Below are 25,296 nucleotides of genomic sequence, written 5' to 3'. Positions count from 1 at the left end.
CCCTGTGCCTGCATGGGTATCCTCCGGGTACTCCGGTTTCCTCCCACATTCCAAAGACATGCTGGTAGGTTAATTGGTTCCTGTCCAAATTGGCCCTAGTATGTGTATGTATGAATGTGAGTTAGAGACCTTAGATTGTACACCCCTTGAGGGTTAGGGACTGATGTGAATGTACTATATATATATATATATATATATATATATATATATATATATATATATATATATATATATATATAATCAGGTGCCCAGTGCAAATGAGTTTACCCATTTGTCACAGTATATGTATAGTATTTATACTTCCCATTATACTTTATCATTGCTCTAAACTTCCTATTGTCGGGACTCTTGATATAAAACGACAAACACTTCAAAAGGCATTTAAAAAGCAGTGTAGGGTTCCTACACATTGTTGCAAATGTAGGCTACCAAGATCTTTTTATCAATTATCAGCTCAACTTTGGTTTGGGTTCCCCTTTGCTAGTCTGTGAGACAAAGTTCTAGGCATTATACTTATTCAGTGAATTTGGAGTGACTCTTTGCGCCCCCCCCCCCCCCATGTTTCTCCTTTGCATTTCCCTGTAGTATACGTTTATTTTATATATAAATATATACACGCCATCTCTAGGGAAGTACAAGAAAATAACGCATGTGCAACCCATATACAAATTATCAATGGTAACAAGATAGTGTCAGGTCTATTACTTTCTTCTAACTCCAATATGAAGGTGATGAATCCTTCCATACCAGTACCTCTAATTCATTTTCAGAAACAAGAGTAGCTGTCGAGCACAATTATGCCTGATCAAAAACAAAGCCTAAAAAAGAAAAAAAAGTTTCCTCCACATATGTACATCAACTGCAGTCCAAGTACAGGACTTACATACAACTTTATAACTTACTTTATCCAGATCAGGGAATTGTAAAACTCTGGATCAACAGATTCCAAATCCTTCAGACCCACCGGCTTGTTTAGTATACGTTTGTAGAATGGTAACGAGAAACCAGTGTCTATGAATTTGCCATGAAACAAAGCCTGGGAAAAAGAAATTGTATATAAAAAGAAAAAAAACGTGTAAAAAAAGATACAGTACAGCTTTTAAACTTAAAATAATTGGTATCTACTACATTTTTTTTTCACTATTTCATGTCTGATGTATGTTTTGTTTTTGTTTTTTACAAAAAGGAAAAATTGTTGTTTATGAAGTCCATTTGTTGGACTTCCAAAATCTACAGGATAGATACACCTTGCAGGTGGATAAGAGGATAAAGCTGAATACCAGTAGACTTACCATGGCAATAAACCTTCCAATAAACCTGAAGTAGCGCAAGTGATCGGGATTGATGTAGGAGGCAGGGTTTATCTGCAGACAATAGTTGTCTTTCCCAGCATACTCAAACAAACAGTACATGGGGTTCAGAACTTCATGGGAGAGAAGGAAGAACCACTCCCTGTGGAAGAAATGGATAGGCTGGGTGTTTTCGAAACATGGTCACAAATATCTACCTATATTACATGCATGTGCAAACACAAAGATATTACCTTGCCACTCCTCCATAATCCAACCCCTCCTCTCCAGGGATAATAATCCACAGCCTCCTCCTAAGATCTTGTGGGTTAAAACTCATTATCTAGATGAAAAAAAAATATATGTATCCAATATGTCAGCTTGGCAAGAAGAAATTCATGACTAAGTGGAATAACCCTGACATCTGTTTATACTACTCATGTGCTTATCTACTATGTAAAAAAACATTTTCTACTAAGAGAAGTTAAAACCCCACTCTAGCCACAGCCTTTATTTTGTTTTCAGTAGAACTGGAAAAAGGTTGGAGAACATCTTTCAGGTTTTTATTGACATATCTGTCCTATGGAGGGAGTTAACTCCCAACTTCCTGTCTGGACAGGAAATTATAGGAAATTGCACAGGCAAAAAACACATTTTTAGACTGGGAACAGGTTAATTTTTTGTCTGTGCCTTCCTGACCTTGTACCAGTACCACAGGAATAAGAAGTGAGGGAAACTATTTAATGGAACCACAGTTAGAGATAAAAACCTGGCAGAAATGTTAACTCTTCCCCTCCAAAAAAAAAAGCCTTAGTATCACAAAGGAGGCCTAAAATCCCTAGAAACCATAAAGACTGGTGCAGGCAGATTTTAAAGCAGTCTCTCTCATGCATTCTAAAAGTGGTGAGGAATGCGCCAAATTCATGTACCTGTCTGGAACTTGTATTTGAATTTGTACTTGAACTGTGTCTGAGACAGTTTTTCTCTTTGTACGCCAAAAGAGAGTTGGGCTTTTGGCGTTTAGCACATTCAATGCGACAAATGCCTGATGAAGGGGTCCTGCGAAACTCTGAAACATTGCCTTGCTGTAACTATGTGATTGTTCATTAAAACTTTTAGACCCATATTTGTGATCCTCGGTGTGCTGGAAACATTCTCACTTGCTGATTCTGTTCGGTTCCAGCCGACGGTCGCTGCAGCTCCCACTTATACACACAGCCACTTTTAACACAGGAACGTATGTGTTTGGATTGTACACTTACAATGTAAAAGTGACACATTTTGAAGTTAACTAAATTTACTGCATGAGTGGCTGTTAGAACCAAACGTGTCTCAAATGCTTCATAAATTTGGCACAATACATTAACAAAAGGGATTCATGTCAGAAAAGTGGCGCAGAAGCTTTATTGAATCCCCTCCTATGTCTCTTCTGCAATAAATGCCTGAGTACCCAAACTCATGGCAGACTCCAGTGGCCACTCAGAGTATGGTTCACCCTTTTAAATCAATAGGGAAGATTAAAGTGGGATTGGGTCCATGTCAGAGGTAAGATCATGGTTGAAGGCAAGTGCCAGGCTGCCTGCAGAGCTGTAGTAAAAGAATTTCACTATAGGTGAAGTTGTTCTTTAAGACTGCTTCAATACATTGGTGATATTACCCCTCAAAAAAGTGCTAACATTTTTAAAGTAATGAGAAAAAAAAAACAAAAGTGAAACAAGTGATCACATACCTGCTGAAAAGAATCCTCAAACAAAGTTTTCCTATTGACCGTGATCTTGACATGCTGCGGCATGTACAGTTGCTAAAAAAATAATGGATACATTAAAATGAGATTTCTGTAACAGAACATTCAGTGAATCAAGATTTGCTATATTGTGACTTATATAGTATATAATTGCATTTGAACTTGGAATATCACAATGAGTCTGAGGTTTAAAAGGTATCTAACACTAAGGGGTACACTCATAAAGCAATGATATGGTCACAATCAAACCACTGATTTAAAAAACATACACAAAAAACAAAACAAAAATGCACATCTATAAGCTTTCATGCACATTGGGTGTTTAGCTCTGATGCATGAGACTCCTGAGCCAACATTTAAGTGCAGGCAGACACGGATACACCATCCAGCCATGCTGCAGCCCCTTTAAACTTTATGGGCTCTATAAGCAGTCTGCATCCTGACCTGAGCATTCCTCCCTGTGTGCATTATGCACTAAATGTTAAGTAGAACTACAGGCAAAACATTTTTTTTTTCATTTTGGATAGATTAAGGGAGGGTTATAACTCCAGTAAGATTTTTTTTTTTATCCACCTGTATCCCATTGCAGATATTTCCATTCACTCTCTTTCCCATAGAAATACAGGAAGAGCAAATTCCTGCAAATTAAGGGAATTCCTTAGGGACCCCCAGGTCACCAGCACTAGTGTCCCCATTAGAAGATTTCCCTTCTATTACTTTTCTGGGGACAACCCAAAATGTGGGATTTTCTTTTACTTTCCATGATAATAGTAACCAGGATAAATAGGGCGAATCTCCCTAAAGGAGGCAGAGACAGCAATAAAAACAGACAAGCATTCAAAAAAAAAAAAAAAAAAAAAAAAAGAAAATTTTGCCTTTAGTTATACTATAGTACCAGCTTTGTGCACCAGTCCAGCCACAGCAGCTTTCAACCTCTCATAATGCAACAGGCTACAGCAGATCAAAATACCGAAGTTTCAAACACTGAAGCCTAATGCTTAGTGTACTTAAGGCCTAAAGCACAGTGGTGAGATTTGCAAATGTGCATTGAGCAATTAAAATGTTCAAGTCATGTGATCAGCATCTTCTCCAATCATATAATTTCTCTCCACTGTACTAAAGTAGAGAGAACTTTGCAAAACACTGCAGGCTCCACACCAGGACCAGCATTTTAAAGTTGCTGGGTCACCAACGAGTTAGGCTTTAAAGTATTTTTACACCTCCTTTTTTCTATGTCAAAATGGAATTGCTTTGCATTGGAAATACATAGAACCCTCTAATGTTAAAGTTGAAAAAAAACTAATAAAGCACTGCACTTCCACTGCATAAAATGACCTATAATGGCAGAGGTTATCCACATAATTTTGATAAAGTATGTGTTTGAACATATCATTGAAGCCATGGATTCATTGATGGGTGGGTGTACTTACCTGACACCAAAACCGGAAGTATTGAACCTTTGCCTTAAAATCTCGCACATATGCGATCTGCGGCCCGTTATCCCTGCATAGATAAAAAGAGAAGGTTAGAATGGATATAGTAAACCCCAACATTCAAATGACTTTTACAATTTAAAAAAATAACAGTAGGGGATAACTGAGGAGGTAGATTGGAATGTGCATGTGAATACTTAAACATACTTCTGTGAGTAATGTAGGTTGTAGCATTCAAAGAACACGAATTCATTATTAAAGTGCATCACACATCCAGTACTAGGGTGACAATGCTTACGTACTGTATCTATGCAAAAGCAGTATTTGTCCGTCCTAGACTGAGAGAGAAAAAAAAAAAAACCAAATGCAACTACCACATCTAAGCACTGGCATATTGCATTATTTTATATTTTTGTTCTTGGGTTCAGAGGCACTTTACCTAGCCCTGGTATGAATTCTCCATCTTATACTCACAGTGCAGACTTTCCAGTCCTGGGATCAATGTATGTGGTGGTTCTTCGATTGTGATCTACAAAATAGGGGACACCATCCACTGTAAATCTCATCTCCCAGCCCTCTGGTAATGGTTTTTCATTCAGCTGCCTGAAAGACAGAAATCAGTATGCTCATTTTATATCAATTTTAAAAAACAATATATTTTTTCCCCCTTTTTTTAATACCCTTGTGTGCCAGTGCCATTTTGTTTTTACATCGGAAGGGAAGTTGATGTCACAGAACTTCGTGTCCATACAGAGGATCAGGCAGAGCTGCGTGTGTTGCAGTGTGTATATGTTCACTTTGACCTTCATAATTCCACAACCTTACAAAAAAATTGCAAATTACCTACATCCTGCATTTGAAACAAATGCAATTTCCTGTAATTTATTTTCTACGTATTTACAATTTATTCCTAACAATAACCTGCTGGGATAAAATTGGAAAAATTATCTGGTATGGAAGATGGTATTGGTGTAAAGTCCCCCAAAAAACAAAAAAACAAAAACATTTTAACTTTTAAAGGTTTTTTTTTTTCAAAAGAGGTAATGGTTAAAACCTCTTCTGTATGTCCCATTTCCTTTATCTACCTGTGCCAGAATATGAGGAGTAGGAACCTTTTTCTAAGTGCCTTCTAGTCAGTTGTCACCCGAACAGGTGCCTCACCTCAACTGCAGGACATTCTATTCTTGTTTTAATGACAACTCTTCTCTCACCTTTAAACCCAGCAATAAAAGGTCACTAGGACAAATAGAGATGATGAATTACCCCAGCGGAGACACAGGCAGTATAAAAAAACAAAACAAAAAGGAGTTCTAGCCATTCTTTACACCATCAAAAAAAGTTTTGGTTTAAGAAACACTTAAAAGCAACAACTCAATTCATAAAGCTTTACAAGCAGCTTCTTCAGAATTGATGATACTGCTTGGATAAGCTGCAAAACACCTTCAAAGCTACAGAACAAGTCCAGATGAATGTGACTAAATACTAATAGATTTGAAGCCAGAGCAAAAGCATGACAGCCAGGCAACTAATATGAATAGAAAAGGTTTAGCAATGGCTGCCTATAAAAATCTCTCCTGATGTGTGTACTTTAATTTTCCTCAAAGCTGCTGCCTCCATTTGTCTTTGGCTGCATTTCCTGTTTAGATTAACCTCTTGCCGTCCGCCTGCTGTTTATAAACGGCAGGACGGTGGCAGTCCAGGGGCAGGTTGCCGTTCATAAACGGCACCCGCCTTTTCTAGCTGTGCGCGCTCCCTGGGAGAGCGCACCACCGCGATCCGGTGCCCGCTGTGTCCTCCGGACACAGTGAAACACCGATCGTTGGACGGGACCTCTGTACGAGGTCCCGATCATGCGATCACTGATTGGCGAATCAGTGATCACATGCAAAGTAGTAAGCAAGATGTCACTTGTGACATCATTGCTTACTACGTGTGAAATCTGTGAATGATCACAGAGGTCACATGGTACAAGACTATTCACAACAGCCTTGTACCATGTGACAAGCTGTGACCACTCACAGCTGACTCAGTAGTTCTCAATGACTGCAAGAATGCAGACAGAGAGAAAGAGAAATGATTGCTTTTACATCCTATATGGGTGTAACAGCAATCAGTGTAAAAAAAAAATCTTCATCACCCCCGACAAGTAGTACAGTGTCACCATGGTGACACTGTACTGCTAGGGTGACAGTATGTAAAAAAAAAAAAAAATAAATAAAAAATATAAAAAAATAAAATAAAAATGTAAAAAAAAAAGTTTAAAAATTATAATTTTTGGTTATAAACTAATTTGGATTTTTTTTTTTACTAAAAAAATAACGGAATAAATTTTGGCCAAGATTTATGATGAAATATTATTTATTTGCAAAATTTTATTTAAAAAAACACTTTTCAAAATTTTTGGACTTTTTCATTTACATAGTAAAAAAAATAAAAATCCCAGCGGTGAATAAATACCACCAAAATAAAGCTTTATCTGTCTCAAAAAAACTGTACAAAATTCATATGGGTACAGTATTGCATGACCGCGCAATTGTCATTCAAAGTGTAATAGCGCTGAAAGCTAAAAATTGCCCTGGTCAGAAAGGGGGTAAAAGTGTCCGGACAGGAAGTGGTTAAAAAAGCATCTTCTCTTTGGGTGTCATGGACTTACCCCTGATTCCTTGGGTCCTCCCACTGAGTCGTCCGCGTTGTGTGATTGACAAAATATACCCTGCCATTGGCATCAGTTCTCTTTTCTAGAACGATGAAAGACAAGACACAAGAAGGTAAAAAGCCATATATGTTTATAAATGAGATCCTTTATATACAGAACTAAAAGGGACATTTACCCCATCCAACAGGTAATGGCCCCAGTGGGTCATACTCCTTGTTCTGTCCTTGGTAATCCTGGTTCTAAAACAAAAATAGAGCTCTCTTGTAAGTAGTGAAGAGACGATTACAATATGATATCAAAGCAACAATGTCCCTTCTACGGTTAATTCAGCTATAGTGCTCACCCCATAAATGAAACGTTGATTAAACTGCTGCATTGCTCCCTGCAGTTGGTTTCGTTGAAGCTGCCACTGTTCGTAGTTGCGAACAGATTCGATAGTAGGTCTCTGCCACGTGGTAGTCCGTGTGATGTGGTCAACATAGTAGATCCGACCCATTTGGTCTACACGGCGCTCCCACCTAGATATAAAAGTTTGTTGCACATGTAAGCCAACAACATCATACATAAAATGTTATATTTTCTTAATTTGCTATATTACAACTACAAAAATACCTCGATTTATGAATGTAATTCGTTCTGCAGGACTTTTTGTATATCAAAAAATTTGTAAACCGAAACACCGCTTCCCATAGGAATGCATTGAAAACCAATTAATCCGTTCCGGAGGACAGAAAAAAAGTAAACGCTACTAAAATACCACGAGTTATTTCATTAAGTCATGCAGTATTTTTAGTAGTGACAACCATGTGTTAATGTTTCAGCTGTCAGCGGGGTTCCCCACTGACAGCTGAATGTAAAAGAATTGACCCTTCGGGTCTGGTATGGATTTTGAGGGGAACTCCCTCAAAAATGGCATGGGGGTCCCCCCAAAATCCATACCAGATCCTTATCCAAGCATGCAGCCCAGCATGTCAGGTAATGGGGGGTAAACGACGAGCAAGCACCACCCCGGACCCCCCTTGAACCACACCAGATCATATGCCCTAAAAGAATGTCCCCTGGGCTGCATGCTCGAATAAAGGTTTGGTATGGATTTTGAGAGAAACACCATCGCCATATTTTTTTTTTTTTTTTAACTATGGCATGACCGTGCCCCTCAAAATCCATACCAAACCCGAAGGGCTTTGTATGGATGGGAGGGGAACCCCACGCTGTGTTTTTTATTATGGTGCTGGTTTGTAAATGTAATTACTGCTTTTTATTTCCTTCATTGTAGCTCAGAAATTCAGCTGTCACCCCCCCCCCCTTCCCGCTCAAAGAAAGTTTTCTTTTAGTTTATTTTCCAAAGTTAAAAGAAACAATGATTCCTTTTAGTTTCTTAAAAGAAACAAAGTTTCCTGCAACTCTGGGGAAAGTGACAGCTAATCTTGTGAGCTATAGTGAAGAAAAAAAAAAAAAACCCCGGCAATTGCATTTAAAAATCAGCACCGTCATACTCTTTGTATTGCGTAAAAAATTTGTAAATCAAGGCATTCTATTCAATGCATTTTCATTTGTAAACTGAAAAATTAAGTTGTCCGAGGCATTCATAAACCAAGGTACATTCTTTGGTTTTTCTAGTTCGTCCACTGGGGCTATACCTGCAGCAGCCTTCCATCCTTCCTGTTATGGCTGAATCTTAAACCAGGCCAAGTTGTGACACTTCCTGATAGTGAAGGAGTTTGACCGCCCCTTTCTATTTCATGCACAGTCTTAGTAGTTATTGGGGCTGCACACCACAGAGATTGGCCAATCAGAATATGTGTGTGTAGGGCTTAGGGGCAAGCTCCTACAATATCAGGAAGGTCTTGGAGGCTGCTTCATGTATGTACACCTCTAGGTGCCTGCACAGAGTCCCTTTATAGAACACTGTGGCATTTTAGGTTCTGAGGCATACTGGAAAGAAGCCTGATAGAGGTGCTTGCATCTGAATGTGCTTTCCATCATGGTCTGCAGCAACTTAGAAACTTCTAGTAACCCACAGGTTAAGTTTAAAATTCAAAAAATTCTGTGTTTTATCAACATGCCCTAAGTCACTGCTATAGCTGGATCAAATTATATCACCACGGTAATATTAAATGGATTTTTTTTAAATTAACAAGTATAATAAGCAGACAGACCATGGGGTTGCATGACTACTAAATGAACAAAAAAAGAACAACTTTAAAATGGCAGTTATTTGTTCCTATAGAAATAATACTTGATATATGCAGACATTTACCCAGGTGGAAGAGGCTCTGGTCGATCCCATGTGGTTCTTTTTGCAACATGGTCCACAAAATAAACACGCCCGTGTTGATCTACACGCTGCTCCCAACTATGAAATAAACCAATAAAAAACAGTCAACACAAACTATAGAGCCCACTAAGCCACATTCTAAGAAAAAAAAAAACTACCATGTTCATCAGGGTGTGTATAAAACTGCTAAAATTTACAGAGAGCCATGAATAAAATATAAAGAAATCCAGAAGGTTTGGCCACTTTAAGTCTTTGTTGCATCCAGGGGTGGACTGACAACTCATGGGGCCCCTGGGCAATAGGGGATCATGGGGCCCCTATATCCTTGCCCACACTCAAACCACACCCAAAAAAGCCTATAAAAAGGTACCAGGGGCATTTCATGGGGACCCCCTACTGACCCCGGGCCCTCGGGCAGTACCCGAGTTCCCAAATAGTCAGTTCACCTCTGGTTCCATCTGACTTTTTTGAGAGGTCCTTCAACCTAAACTGAAAATATTAAGAGGCCCTTTCAAGTCTCTAAACAAAACAAAATGCGAGGTCCTTGCAACAGAACGAGAAATGTAACACTCATGTATTCCGTGTCTTCTCTTCATTTTAGAGCTACTGTCTCACGGACATTTGACACATCCATAAGTTAGACGCCTGTGTGCCCCTCAACACTTCCAAAAGTGTAAGATGCCAAAATGACTGGCAGAAGCAGTAGTGCTGGAACGAAGGGAAGCTGGGAGTCACAGGCCAGTAGAGAGGCAAAAATACTACCTCTTTTATTGAAGGGACTTGGCACTTTAATTTTAGAGACAAAGCCTTCCGCTACCATTGAAGTAAGGCTACAGCATTTAAACACACTCCTGGCTACTACAGCACCCAGGAGCATGCGTGCAATTCCTCAACTGACTTTCTTGTGGAAACTTGACAGCTTCAATGGGATGCAGAGATGAACCCCAATTCCTCTTTAAAGTGTTACTAAACATACAACAGTAAAATCAGACTGTATATGCAGTAAAGCATGCTGGTTATACTCACTGTGTAACCTAAGGGGAGTTAATCTACTGCATTGTGTAAAAAGGCTGTTTGATCAGGTCTTCTCTGATACTCCCCTTCTTTTACTGTTTCCAGTCCATCTGCACATGCTTTGTGTGATTTGTATTGCTAGAGTGTTATATATTTATTTTGGAAGGGCGTATGTGATCGGCACAGGACCAATCAATGCTGTCCGGACAGAGGGTCAGGGGTCAAGCAGCCTCACAGGACAGTCAGAAGAGAATGAAAACTCCTTCTACAAGAATAATTAGTGCTCAGCCGGACACTGATAGAAGTCACAAGACTGCTATATACTGTTGATGGGAAAAGGTATTTAGCAGTTTAAATTTAATAAAATAATTGCACTTCCATGGTCTGTGTACTGTGGAAGACCAGATATAGTGAACGCAGGGTCCTGGGTTTAGTAACACTTTAATGGGGACCTATCATGTCCACTATGCTATCACATAGATGCTTGCCAGTACCCTTTGTGATTTATTTCAGGTACCCATATAGCACCGTCAATTTACACAGCACTAACATATATATATATATATATATATATATATATATATATATATATATATATATATATATATATATATATATATATATATATATATTACATTCACATCAGTCCCTAACCCTCAAGGGGGGTACATTCTAAGGTCCTTAACTCACATTCATACATACACATACTAGGGCCAATTTAGACAGGGACCAATTAACCTACCAGCATGTCTTTGGAATGTGGTAGGAAACCGCAGACCCGGAGGAAACCCACGCAGGCACAGGGAGAACATGCAAACTCCAAGCCTTTGAAGCATTGCCTATGTACAATCTTAGGTACTGTACATTATTGCGGTTATACAGCCATGCTCAATTTTAAGGTTTGACCTGTGTGGTATCTATTTACTCTGCATAACCTAATCTCTAAAGATTTAACCCCAAAAAATGGCCAATATATTATGCTTGTGTGCACTAATATTACCATTGGTGAATTTGGGTTTGGTAAACTGTTGCCCTAATATCATGTGACATAAAAATTTGCAACTACCACCATCTAATTCACCATGGTCCATGTAGTGTTCTCTCAACTCCTGTACAATACTGTGTCTTTTGCTGAAGAGCTCAAACAAATGAACAAATTAACTAAGCTAATATCACATTTCGTAAGACAAAAGCTAAAAAATATTGCCAGATGAATGTTACTGTGCAAGATTATCAATATTTTTCAATGCCAAATGAAAGAGTTTTGATTGCAGATTTTTCAAAGGTTCAAGAGCAGATTCTGCCAAAATATATAAATAAAATATATACTTTTTTTTTTTTTTTTTTTTTTTAACAGATACCCTCGGAAAATCTCTTCAATGGGAAGACAGAGTTACCTACTTTGTTGTTAGAATCCCTCCAGCAATCATTGCTGCATCTGCCTGTCCTGCTGACACTTTTTCCCCCAATTTACTAGACTCATCAAGACAGGAAGTGGGAACAACCCAAGTGTCATGAGAACAGGTAGAGGGGTAAAAACTTAATCGGTAAATCAGACAAATATATATATATGCACAGGGGTTTATTTACTAAAGCTGGAAAGTGCAAAACCAGCTTCTAACATCAGTTTGTTCAGATAAGCTTTGGCAATCAAACCTGGAAGCCGATTGGTTTTCTATGCAGAAGTGCACCTGATTTGGCACTCTCCAGCTTTAGTAAATAAATCAAACAATGTCTAGTGTTTGGGAGACTGTTGTGGATTGTTATCTTTGAGCTAATGAACCGTGACAGAAGCTTTAACTCTTTTCAGTTTATAGAAAAAAAACAAACAAAAAAACAAAAACAAAAAAAAGGATAGATTGTTACTGAAGTTAGGCTATAATATTTTTTTTGAAACAGAGAAGTACAGATAAAGTAGAAAAACATCTAATAGCTTATACAGCCTACAATAATGCATCAATTTTCCCCTCCACCCTCATACCCAGGAGGTAGCACCCCTTGGTTGACAGCTGCAATGTTGACTGGGGTTATCTGTCTGGACACGGGTGCTGCAGTGGATGATGGGTCTGTTTCAGGGGCCACACTGCTGCCTGCTACGTTCACTGAAGCATCTGAGTTGTTTAGGAGTATGCCATTGGGAGATGCTAAAAGAACAAAAACACTTTCAGGGTAAGTTCAGTTCAGATTTCCACTCATCTAAGGTTGAAGGGTTAGCAGACATGCATTTTAAAGCAAGCAATTTTTGTGCAATAAACAGTGGTCTTATGACTGCTAAGTGAAATTGGTGTCCAATACAGTGGATTTGATGAGCTAGGATGCAGGTAATAAGACCAGGGGTTAGGGTAGTATCATAAGTAATTTAATGTTGTAATAATCCTGTTCCAATTACATTTGAGTTTTGGGCATCTCCGCAATAAGTGTATGACATGACCATGTGGGTGTCTACAGAGAAAAAGTCTGGTGTAGGGTAAACAATGCAGAATTAAAAGCTGTGTCACTATGTGTGGGAGTGAGCAAAACCAGCTCATCATTCTGTAGTACATCATCCCAAAGCTCCTCAGACAGAGAACCTGGATTCTCCTACCATCTATGACGACAAAGAGGAGTAAATTTATGAAGAAAATTTGATAGCAACTGTGTGTAGGCTGTTGAGATAAGCCCCTTGGTAGATTCAGCCTGAACAAGCGTATCAAGCAAAGGTGTGCGAGAAAGGAGGCGGGAAGGAGTCAATCCCTCAGTATGCAGGGCATGGTGCAGTTGTAAATACTGACAGAACCATTTATGATCTAGGCCTATGGTCTCCAAACTGTGGCCCAAGGGCTGAATGTGGCCCTTTGCTTGCCTTTGTCCGTCCAATGGGGCACTATTCCTCTCACCCACACCGAGGACGGGGTACCATTCCCCTCACCCACACCGAGGACGGGGTACCATTCCCCTCACCCACACCGAGGACGGGGCACCATTCCCCTCACCCACACCGAGGACGGGGCACCATTCCCCTCACCCACACCGAGGACGGGGCACCATTCCCCTCACCCACACCGAGGACGGGGCACCATTCCCCTCACCCACACCGAGGACGGGGCACCATTCCCCTCACCCACACCGAGGACGGGGCACCATTCCCCTCACCCACACCGAGGACGGGGCACCATTCCCCTCACCCACACCGAGGACGGGGCACCATTCCCCTCACCCACACCGAGGACGGGGCACCATTCCCCTCACCCACACCGAGGACGGGGCACCATTCCCCTCACCCACACCGAGGACGGGGCACCATTCCCCTCACCCACACCGAGGACGGGGCACCATTCCCCTCACCCACACCGAGGACGGGGCACCATTCCCCTCACCCACACCGAGGATGGGGCACCATTCCCCTCACCCACACCGAGGATGGGGTACTATTCCTCCCACTGAAACAAACGATGGGGCACTTTTTCTCCTCCTACTGACCACATGTACTGTAGAATTTATTCAATTCCATCGACCATCAAGCCTGAGACATTGTTTACTCCCACTGATGTTGGGGCATTTTCTACTCACACTAGTCACAGTCCGGCCCTCCTAAAGTCTGAAAGACAGTAAACTGGCCTTTTGTTTACAAAGTTTGGAGACCCCTGATCTAGGCCAATCTCTAAACAGAGTGCCTCAATGATTAAGTCCACTATGGGGCGAAATGCCTCTGTGGGACCTGTCCTGTGGGTGGAGAGCAGAGCTGAAGACATCTTACATTACTCATCTTGTGTGTGATCAGTTGCTATTTTTCTAAACAGAGTTGTTAAGTAGAATATATTATTCTAAAAGTAAAGCTATGCTTTGCCCAAGCAGGGTGCTAACCTTTCACCCCCAAGTTACTAGTTTGCATATACACTATATGGCCAACTGTACATGTATACCCCCTTCAAGTGATTGCGTTTAGGTATTTCCAGCAAAGAGCAGTGTTAAAGGCTAAGTTCAATTTTTGTAAAAAATATAAAAATAAATAAACGCACATCTTTTTGCAGGTAAAAATAAATTTCACCGGACACACATGAAAATGTGCTCAAAGCCTTCCTGAAAAAGTGGTGGCTGCTTATAGCTCCACTATTAATTCCCATGGTTCAAGAATGAGCTGTTAAATCTTCTCATGTAGGTGAGATGGTCAGGTGTCCTCAAACTTATGACCACATACTGTATACATTGCAATGATCCCCAGTGCTCTGACCTCCCAATCACCACGTTGGGAGCCTGGAGATTATATTATACAATCAGCCATAACATTATGACGACCCACCATAATCCGTCAAGGCATGGACTCCACTAGACCTCTGAAGGTATGCTGTGGTATCTGGCACCAAGTCATCAGTAGCAGATCCTTTAAGTCCTGTAAGTTGTGAGATCGGGCCTTCATGGATCGGACTTATTATTTTTAGAACATCCTACAGGTGCTTGAGTGGACTGAGATCTGAAGAAATTGGAGACCAAATCAACACCTCACACTTGTTGTGTTCCTCAAACCATTCATGAATTCATCAGATCAAGCCACCTTCTTCTTTTGCTCCGTGGTCCAGTTCTAATGCTCACATGCCCACTTTAGGATCTTTGGGCTGCTGATATGGGTTAGCTTGGGCACCCTGACCGGTCTGAAGCTAAACAGTCCCAACACCTTTCTATAAGAACCTTTATTAACTTTTTCAACAGTCTAAGTTAAGTAGCTCTTCTTCTGGCTCTGACTACATGAGCCAGCCTTTCTTCCCCACGTGCATTAATGAGCCTTGGCCACTCATGACCCTGTTGACAGTATGCCGGTCTTCCTTCATTGGACCACTTTTGGTAGGACCTGACCACTGCAGACTGGTCATCACACAAGAGCTGCCATTTTAGAGATGTTGTCAGCCAGTCATCTAGCTATCATAATTTGGCCCTTGTCAAAGTCGTTAAAATACTTACGCTTGCCCATTTTTTCTGCTTTCAACACATCAACTTCAGGGACAACATTTTCACTTACTGCCTAATATGTCCCATCAACTTTTAGATGCCATTGTAAAAAGATAATCAAGGTTATTCACTTTACCTGTCAGTGGTCATAATGATATGGCTGATATATAGATAGATCACACACACACACACACACACACACTGCAGAGGTGACCAGGACCCTGACATCGCATTCACTATGTTACATAAATACTGCTGAAGGTGGCTAGTGCCCCAACCTTCCATCCAGACTATTTAATTTGTGCTACTTTGCAAGGGTGGCCAGAGACATAGCACATTGCCAAAGTGATATAAAAGTCTCTTTGAGAGACACTGTGTTAGGCTGGCCATACACGATAAAATCAGATCGTACAATTTCCATACAATCTCATTAAGATTTGCCAAAACTATACAGGGACAAACAATCACTTAGTATCCAATTAGGAAGGCCCTTGCACCACATAATTATAAAGCAAAAAACACCTGTGCTTATAACTAAATGTATACGAGGAACCCCTATTCTACTCTAAGTGCAGCTGAAGATTGTACAATCAGAATGTATAGTATATGACCAGCTTTACGCTCTGAAAACAACATTACTAGCAATAAGCATACTTGGTAACAGAATATTAAAATTGTGTTGTCCCCGAAAGAATGGTGCCTTGCATACAAAGATAAGAGCAGCCATGACTGTCCTACCTGAAATGGATGCCCTCTGAGGGGTTGGTGGAGGGGGTCGTGATGGTCTTGGGGGTCTGCTAGGTTTGAAGCCCCCATTGGACAGAGTTTGTGGATTGGTTCCATTGGGTGACCTGTTATCACTAGGAGTTGTGCCATCGGCAGTATCCATACTGACAAGAAAAAAAATTAAAAGGAGATTATGAAAACTTCTAGGTTGCACAACACTTACAGGTGTATTTAAGATTTCTTGGAAAGCCTAATGGTGATTTCACCCACATTGGGGTTTGTCCCTGCCTCCTCCCACAAGCCATACTGAAGGTGTCATATGGTGCATTATACACTATGAAGGAGTACCCCTCCATTGGTTTGTAATAGGTAAGGAAATTGGACAGAACAGGAAATTCCTTGATAGATAAAATACCAGCAAGCGATATAACAGGGTAAGGAATTAAAATTCTTGAAACAGAAATACACCTTTTGGGAGAAGATTATCTGTAAGAAAATATTTTAAATAGTGCTGAAGTATAATAACCATTCTCTGTGGTTGTCCATTAAAAACTACAATGTTAACGGTTACTCCAACAGGTTGGGTTGCTCTTTTCAATAGATTTACTGTCCCTAAAACAGAACAATACTCATCTCAGCTCCAGCAATGCGGCATCCCTGAGCTTCTCGCCTGGCCGCTGACATCTTTGGATGGGCGGCTTCCTGGTCTTGATTACCAGTTACTGTCATTGGCCAGGCTGGGAGGACACTACTACAGCGCATGCATGGCAGTTCAGTCAGATTCAACATTGCTGAATTTGTACAGTGAACCAATTTTAATTCCTTAGCCTAAAGTTCCACTTTACTGCATTGTACAATCCTACTTACTCCCTGTATTTTTATGGAAATGCTGTTTTTCCATGTATGACTTCTATGTTGTAATTCAAATGACTCTACTAATTGTCCCATTTCAGATATGGTTTGTTGGATACTTTATTTAAAATAAAGAATTTGAAACAAACTGTTACTCAGCAACAGCCAGAAGAGAAGGAAAGCAACCTGTGAAATATCGCTACACAGAGCAGGTATGTATAACCTCTTACTAATCTAGCATTAATATCACTTTAAGGCAGTGGTTCTCAACCTGTGGGTCGCGATCCCTTTGGGGGTCGAACAACCCTTTCACAGGGGTCCCCTAAGACCATCAGAAAACACATATTTCCAATGTGTAAAGAGCAGCTGCTGTGTTGAAAGCAGCTACTGTGTTGAAAGCAGCTACTGTGTTGAAAGCAGCTACTGTGTTGAAAGCAGCAGTATTGGAGGTAAAACGACACTTCATGACTTATAATTACTGGATACATAATTTTATGGTTGGGGGTCACCACAACATGAGGAACTGTATTAAAGGGTCGCGGCATTAGGAAGGTTGAGTACCACTGGTTTAAGGGCTTGTTGACACCTACCCCAATGGGCAGCATTACCCAATACAAAGACAAAAGCTGCCCGATACCCCGACTAGGTATCTCTGCCAAACTACAGATTCCTCCATTCTGGAACCCGAATATAGCAAATTTACCCCAAGCATCAGACAGAACCAAGGTTGGAGTGAAATAAAAACCGATTTTATTAACAAACATCACAGTATTTATACACAAAAACCTTCCCAGCACCTAGCAGTCTGGACTCTGGAGTGGATTAAACAAAGTGAGAGCTTATCACCTAAACCGGGTGTCGGCAACCCGCGGCTCTTTTTCACCTTTGCTGCGGCTCCGGAGCACACTGCCCACCAGGTGACAGGCAATAGGGTTGACGTAGCTCAGTGGTCGGCAAGCCGCGGCTCTTTTAACCTCCCTGGCGGTTTTCCCGAGTGTAGCTCGTGGTAGAATTTCTATACCACGAGCTACACTCAGGCTTACCATGCGGCGCTGCTCTGGGGGTCCCTGCAGCACTTACCTTGTCCTTCGTTCCCGCGATGTGTCCCCTGCAGCGTCCCCGGCCATCTCCTCCGGCCGATGCCGGCATCCGGCTTCTGTGTTCCGGTCCCCGTGACGTCGGGACGTACGGGCGCCGCCGGCGGCGGGAAATTTAAAAAATTTAAAAAATGTCTTTTTTTTTTTTTTCAATTTTCAATAGTAAAACATTGCTGTTTCATCCCATTTCACATACATATTGTCCCTAGTGCTTTGTCCTGTGCCCTGCCTGCATTTTGTCTGTTCTTTCTGCCTGGAAACTTAGAAAAGTCCATGGCGTCCAAAAAGCGTCCCTTTAGGTCAAAAGCGGTTTTAGACCGGCTAGAGAACAGCGATAGTAAATCAGAACCACTTGCAGAATTGAGTGATAATGATTTGTGGGGAAATCTTCCTAAAAATTACAGCCTACAATAAAAAACTATTTCCATGCGAAAAAATGGTACCGCTTTCAGCACAAAAAAATCGGAAGGAATCATACCGCCAGGGAGGTTAATGCAGCTCTTCTGTGTGCCGGGCGCCCGCTCCCCTCCCTCCTCTCGGGCGGCCGCCCCAAAAGTCAGGACTCTGCAGCTAGCCTAGCATTGGGCAAACTACGGCCCGGCGGACCTTATAATCCGGCCCGCGGAGCGTGGCAAACATTGGCTGTCAGGATGTAGGCGGGGCAGCGTGACGAACTCCTCTCCTCTCACAGTCCGCCCTGAAGACCAGAACTGCGCGGGAACACGGCGAGAGGAACGCGCGGAGTACAGGTAAGTGAATTGACACAATATGGGAATGAATTACTATAGGGGGGATGAATTACTATAGGGGGGATGAATTACTATATGGGGGATGAATTGCTATAGGGGGGATGAATTACTATAGGGGGGATGAATTACTATGGGGGATGAATTACTATATGGGGGATGTATTTTCAGTTTTAAAAATGTGGCTCTCAAAATAAATTTTAATCGTGGTTTTGGCGAGATTTGGCTCAGTTGAAAAAAAAGGTTGCCCACCACTGACCTAAGGCTATGATTGTGATTATGACAATACACTGTGGCCCTGATTAACCCTTTGCTTACTGGGCCCTTAAACCCCCTTCATGACCAGAGCGCTTTTTGCAATATATGCAGTGTCGGATTTGTTTTAAATGTTGCAATGGTTTTGCGGCTCCCAGTCTTTTTTTCCCTCTCGGAAACGGGTCCAAGTGGCTCTTTATGTCTTAAAGGTTGCAGACCCCTGGCCTAAACCTAATTACAGCAAATAGTTGATGCCAGGAAACCTGTAACAGAAAAATAAAGTGCCTTAACCCCACATATGCTGGAATTCACCTCCTGCACATACTTGCACTATGCACAGTATGCCAAGGGAACCCAGAAACAGTCCCTCCAGCCCTAACTGCATGGAAAGGGTAGCTGGTATAATTCACAGCCAGCCAGGTACCCAGGGATGTGGTATAACCCTCTTGGGGAAAAGGTGTCTCCCAACCCCAGGAGGGAGGAATTCCTTAGTCCTGGGTCCATAGTCAGTGGGAAAGAGGCTGGCCCCCAGGCCCCTCCAGGAGCCCAAGTCACAGTGGTTTCTGTGACAAATAAGTAAAAGCCAGGAATGGAATTGGGTCATGTGTTAATTAACTGATCAAAAATAGGCCTAAAACTTTCCAATTACGTGAACATGACACCAAACACGTCACAGATATGCAGTCTTTGGTACACAAGAATGCAGTGACCGGTTTATAGATGAAACCGATTCAGTTCATTCAACTTTTATAGCTACCAGTTTGCCCTATGTATGATGCAATCGCTATTCTGCCAATTGACAACAGGAAAAGCGGAGTTGCTTTGAAGACGTACCTGGCAGAAGTTGATTCAGTCTGAGTTCTAGAATTATCTGTGAAACAAAGTACAAAAATACTAAATGTTAAATTGGATAGCTCTTTACAGTTGTACTATAAAGCTATAATTGTAATCTTGTTCAGAAATTCACAAACTGCAGCAGATATGAAGGTGTACAGATACCTAAAGTATAAACCCAAACAACAAAACCTCTACAATGGCTAAACCGCATATTTTAAAGAGGTCTAAAATGATTGCTGATCCTGAGTGTTTTGGCTTTCTCCCAGGGTGACAATGCTACGCACAGACTCCTTATGTGGTATTGCTACCTCACTGGGCACTCTACTGGTATGTGCACTATGCATGCATTGCATGCTTTCAAAGTTCCACTGTCACCACATTATATCACAGACTGCCACTCCTGCTAGGCAGACAAGAAATAGCTATTTGGTCACTGCATTATCAGCCAGCTCAATGCCCTGGCCCTGCAGACCAAGAGAGCAGCCTAGTGGTTATGCAACAGTTAAGAAAAAGGACTAAAAGGCATTTATGCCAATGGTTTCTTGTTGGAATTTAGATACAATGCTTACCAAGTGTCTGTCCTGTAATGCTAGTGTACTTTTGATTTATTTATTTCAGGTACTTATATAGCGCTGTCAATTTATGCAGCGCTTTACAAATATATTATACATTCACATCAGTCCCTAACCCTCAAGGGGCGCACAATCTAAAGTCCCTAACCCACATACATACACATACTAGGGCCAATTTAGACAGGAGCCAATTAACCTACCAGCATGCCTTTGGAGTGTAGAAGGAAACCGGAGTACCCGGAGGAAACCCACGCAGGCACAGGCAGAACATGCAAACTCCAGGCAGGTGGTGTCGTGGTTGGGATACGAACCAACAACCCAAGTACTGCCAGGCGGAAGTGCTAACCATTTAGCCACTGTGCTGCCCTTGATCTACATACACATGACTGAGAATTAAAGTAATGCCCCTCACCCTCAACTTTCCTTTGCTTCCCCACCTCTCTGTTCAGCCAGTGTGAACAAAAGACAGCCATGTCCAGAGTCCCTGCATTGGAAGCTTACACATTACTGTGGACTGCAGCATTGCTCAGAAAGTACCAAGCATCAGTAGAATTACATGGAGTGAACTGGTTGTATCTCCATACCCAGAAATACCAGGTAATTCTTTTGGCTTCCAGAGCTACATGGATAGTTGCAGGAGTGAAGGCAAGCATATGCTGCTGCAGTTTGAGGGTGTGAAAGGAAACCTGCTGAAATACTTGTTGAATAGCCGAAGCACAAGATTGCTTTAGTCACTAAAAAAATAATGGTGCTGCAACTGCTGACCTCCAAAAAAAAAAAAAAAAAACTGGCATAAAATATTCCAAAAGTCACAAACTAAAGCTGGTAACACAAGGATCAAAATTTGGCCTTTTCTTCCTGAACATAGATACATATTACCTATACGATGCAACTCTTACCCGATACACAAGTGACATCACCATTTGTTAAAATCTCTGGATCAACCTGCAGTCCATTAAGACACACCGATAGGTCACCCACTGTCTCCTTATCACCTTGTAGCTGTAAATTCACAATCACTTCTTCCACTGAAAGCAAAAAAAGGGAAAAAGTTTATTTTCAAATTTACAACAAAGATTTTCAAGAGGCAAATTAACACATGGACTCCATGGGAGCACATGGCTGCATGAAACACTAAGGGGTTGATATACTATAACTGGCGAGTGCAAAATCTGGTGCACCTGTGCATGGTAGCCAATCAGCTTCTAACTTCAGCTTGTTCAATGAATCTTTGACAATAAAACCTGTAGAGATGCTCCGATATATTAACCGCCGAAAATTATCAGCTGGAAATAGAGTGCCAATAATGCAGATGATTGTTTTTTTTAAACAATAAATATAAATAAAATTTAAAAAATAAATAAAAAAGACCAACAATTTTGAGAAAAAAAAATATTTTTGACTTTTAAACATGTCTAGTAAAAAATAAAAAAATAAATAAAATTTGGTCTTTGCTAGAAAAAAATCCCAATACGTGTAAATTAATTGGTTTACGTGAAAGTTATAGCATATACAAATGGCGGTATAGATACTGGAATTTTTATTTTTACTAGTAATGGCTGCAATCAGCAACTTATAGCGGGAACGAGGATCTGCGGCGGGCATTCTGACACTGGGGGGAACTGACATGGTGTCACTGACATCCCCAGTGACACCAATACAGTGATCAGTGCTAAAGAAAAAAAAAAAAAAAGAAAAACAACACACGCTGACACTGTACTAATGGCACTGGACAGGAAGGGGTTAACATGATGGGCGATCAAAGGGTTACCTGTGTGCTGGGTATGTTTTACAATGGGGTCGTGTCAGTATGTTTCACTGTAAGAACACTGCTTTGTATGGCACAGCCATGCAAAGCAATGTGCACGAGCTGACAGGGAGGAGAACTGTTTTGTTTACAAACAGTTCTCCTCCCCGTCGGAGATCCTCGGCAATCACCAGGAGCTCGTGAGTAATCACTGGCGGGGTCCTGGTGATTGACAGCCGCGGCTGGTGGCATGATTAGGCCTCACGCGTGCCCCCTACCCAGAAATGCAAAATCACGTGTATGTAATATACACACACACGTGATTGTGTGCACCCGGGCCACCCTGTAGCAGTATTTCTGCTAAAGGGCAGATGGGAAGAGGTTAAAGAAGTTTACTTTTCATAACACACAAATTCAGGGTGTAACATGCAACATGTTATGAAAGAACCGACCCCTGCTCCTCCCCACTCTGACAGCTAGTGGGGGATCTTCTCCTTCCACTGTCAAAACGTTATAAAAACACACGGCTGTGCGAGACTCCACCTGTCCAGCCACAGGACTCATAATATTCTGTGAATGAGAAAACTACAAGTTCTGACAGCCTTAGTGGCTATAAGCTTGTAGTTCTCAATGAACTACATCAGGGTGCTGTGAGTGCTGTGGTAGTTCATTGATTTTTCCTTTCAGAGTGTATCAGCTTGCTCGTATGGGATGTAAGGGCAAGCAGATATACTGACAGGTCTGCAGGAGTCCTCCTGCATGGCTGGTGCAATGCTTTCTGGGCTCCTGCAACAAAAAAGTAATAATTGAACAATTTTTACATGCAAAAAAATGTGCATTTGTTATTTTTCTCAAAAGGTGAACATATATTTTACATTACTGTACAATGTACATATATTATACACACACTTTCAATTGAAGTTAATTTATGTTACTGGATATATATAAAAAAAAATTAGATTTAAAAAAAAAAAAAACACAACTGTCCATTTCGGTTCCGGCTAAGTGCATCACTAAAAACATGAAAGCCGATAGGTTTCTATGCAGAGCTGCACCAGATTTTGCACTCTCCAGTTTTAGTAAATCAACTTAAGTGTGTGGACAAGCAGAAGAAAGGGAGTTCTGGCTACTGAACCAATGCAGCAAAGTCACCTCTATGCCCCCCGGTCTGTGATTGGACAGCGAAGCAGAAGCATCCCTCTATTCAGCTCTCTATTTCAATTATTATGTCTCTTATAGCCACATGTGTATGTAGCATACTCTATGGGTCTACTGCTTAAATTCAGCTGTACAGGAGATTACAAGAGACAAATATCAAGTCACATTTAGGTAGTTATGTTGCTTTCAGTGGCACATTTAATGATTTAACAAACATAATTTTTTTTTTTGAAATCCAACTCTAGTTTAGCTTTAAGAACGATGTTAATTTGTAGACGGAGTTATGTATCATGTTAATCCTGCAGTTGGAGTTTACTCTCATATCTTCTCTTCCAGTAGTGTGACATCCAGTCACATGACCAAGGAAAGTGCTGACTACTGGGAAATTAGAATGATGTTATCTTAAGGGACAAGCAGAGACTATGTATAGACAAACCAAGCTTGTCGTGTTTCATAACCAGCGCTGTACATGAAACGTTTTCATCCACGAGTCAGATAAATAGTACGTAGTAAAGGGGGAAGAAAAAAAAAAAAGAAACAGTACGCATGAAGATTCAAGTCAAATCATAATATCAATAATGTGCATTCTTAACTGTACTCTTCTCTTTGAATTTACATTGTGGAAATGAAGGGGAAAAATCTGGATTTTTATATCCATAGAAAATGAGAAAATGTAAAATACACAGTGGCTAAATGGTTAGCACTTCCTTCTGGCAGTACTAGGGTTGTTGGTTCAAATGCCAGCCACGGCACCTCCTGCCTGGAGTTTGCATGTTCTCCCTGTGCCTGCGTGGGTTTCCTCCGGGTGCTCCGGTTTCCTCCCACACTCCAAAGACATGCTGCTAGGTTAATTGGCTCCTGTCTAAATTGTCCCATGTATGTATGAATGTAAGTTAGGGACCTTAGAATGTACAATAGAATGTACAATATATATGTAAAGCGCTGCGTAAATTGACGGCGCTATATAAGTACCTGAAATAAATAAATAAATACAAAACAACCTCAAATTGCTGCTTTATCAATGCGCTATAGAAACAAATTCTGAAGGATCGCCAACAGTGTTTGTTTTACAAATCTCCACACTCTAGTCCATGGATTTTCAAACTTTTTAAATAACAGGCCAGCTCATAGTCTTTTACTTTAGGAAAGGGGGTGGGGGGGGGGGGTTCAGACTGTCACCTGAAAGGGTAGAAAATGTCCCAGCATCATTGAAAGCAAACAATGCCTCAGACTCAGTGGGAGTAAAAAAAGAAATATGAGTGACCTAGTGCCTGTGGTCCGCCGGAGGGACAAGGCCCCATCCTTGGTGTCCGCCGGAGGGACAAGGCCCCATCCTTGGTGTCCGCCGGAGGGACAAGGCCCCATCCTTGGTGTCCGCCGGAGGGACAAGGCCCCATCCTTGGTGTCCGCCGGAGGGACAAGGCCCCATCCTTGGTGTCCGCCGGAGGGACAAGGCCCCATCCTTGGTGTCCGCCGGAGGGACAAGGCCCCATCCTTGGTGTCCGCCGGAGGGACAAGGCCCCATCCTTGGTGTCCGCCGGAGGGACAAGGCCCCATCCTTGGTGTCCGCCGGAGGGACAAGGCCCCATCCTTGGTGTCCGCCGGAGGGACAAGGCCCCATCCTTGGTGTCCGCCGGAGGGACAAGGCCCCATCCTTGGTGTCCGCCGGAGGGACAAGGCCCCATCCTTGGTGTCCGCCGGAGGGACAAGGCCCCATCCTTGGTGTCCGCCGGAGGGACAAGGCCCCATCCTTGGTGTCCGCCAGAGGGACAAGGCCCCATCCTTGGTGTCCGCCAGAGGGACAAGGCCCCATCCTTGGTGTCCGCCAGAGGGACAAGGCCCCATCCTTGGTGTCCGCCAGAGGGACAAGGCCCCATCCTTGGTGTCCGCCAGAGGGACAAGGCCCCATCCTTGGTGTCCGCCAGAGGGACAAGGCCCCATCCTTGGTGTCCGCCAGAGGGACAAGGCC

At 41.8% G+C, this 25,296-nt stretch overlaps 1 protein-coding gene across 1 annotated transcript in view; it reads right to left on the bottom strand.

Annotated features, from left to right (window-relative positions):
* Nucleotides 1–25,296, bottom strand: part of ITCH (itchy E3 ubiquitin protein ligase) — an 86,833-nt gene that overhangs the window by 13,898 nt on the left and 47,639 nt on the right. Inside the window, exons 5-18 of the mRNA XM_089680993.1 lie at nt 21,322–21,450; nt 19,848–19,884; nt 16,076–16,227; nt 12,396–12,558; nt 9,383–9,478; nt 7,466–7,640; nt 7,298–7,361; nt 7,120–7,204; nt 4,941–5,069; nt 4,464–4,536; nt 3,019–3,090; nt 1,544–1,632; nt 1,293–1,452; nt 903–1,036 (exon numbers count right to left, since the gene is read on the bottom strand). Coding sequence (XP_089537119.1) covers nt 903–1,036; nt 1,293–1,452; nt 1,544–1,632; nt 3,019–3,090; nt 4,464–4,536; nt 4,941–5,069; nt 7,120–7,204; nt 7,298–7,361; nt 7,466–7,640; nt 9,383–9,478; nt 12,396–12,558; nt 16,076–16,227; nt 19,848–19,884; nt 21,322–21,450 — 1,558 coding nt within the window. The remainder of the gene's footprint in view (nt 1–902; nt 1,037–1,292; nt 1,453–1,543; nt 1,633–3,018; nt 3,091–4,463; nt 4,537–4,940; nt 5,070–7,119; nt 7,205–7,297; nt 7,362–7,465; nt 7,641–9,382; nt 9,479–12,395; nt 12,559–16,075; nt 16,228–19,847; nt 19,885–21,321; nt 21,451–25,296) is intronic.

The sequence above is a fragment of the Staurois parvus genome, unplaced genomic scaffold (genome assembly GCF_062004578.1).
Source record: "Staurois parvus isolate SC_StPar_1 unplaced genomic scaffold, SC_StPar_1.0 ptg000255l, whole genome shotgun sequence".
Classification (NCBI taxonomy): Eukaryota; Metazoa; Chordata; class Amphibia; order Anura; family Ranidae; genus Staurois; species Staurois parvus.
The sequence above is the reverse complement of the archived record's forward strand: the minus strand, read 5'-3'. Positions and strand labels throughout refer to the sequence as shown.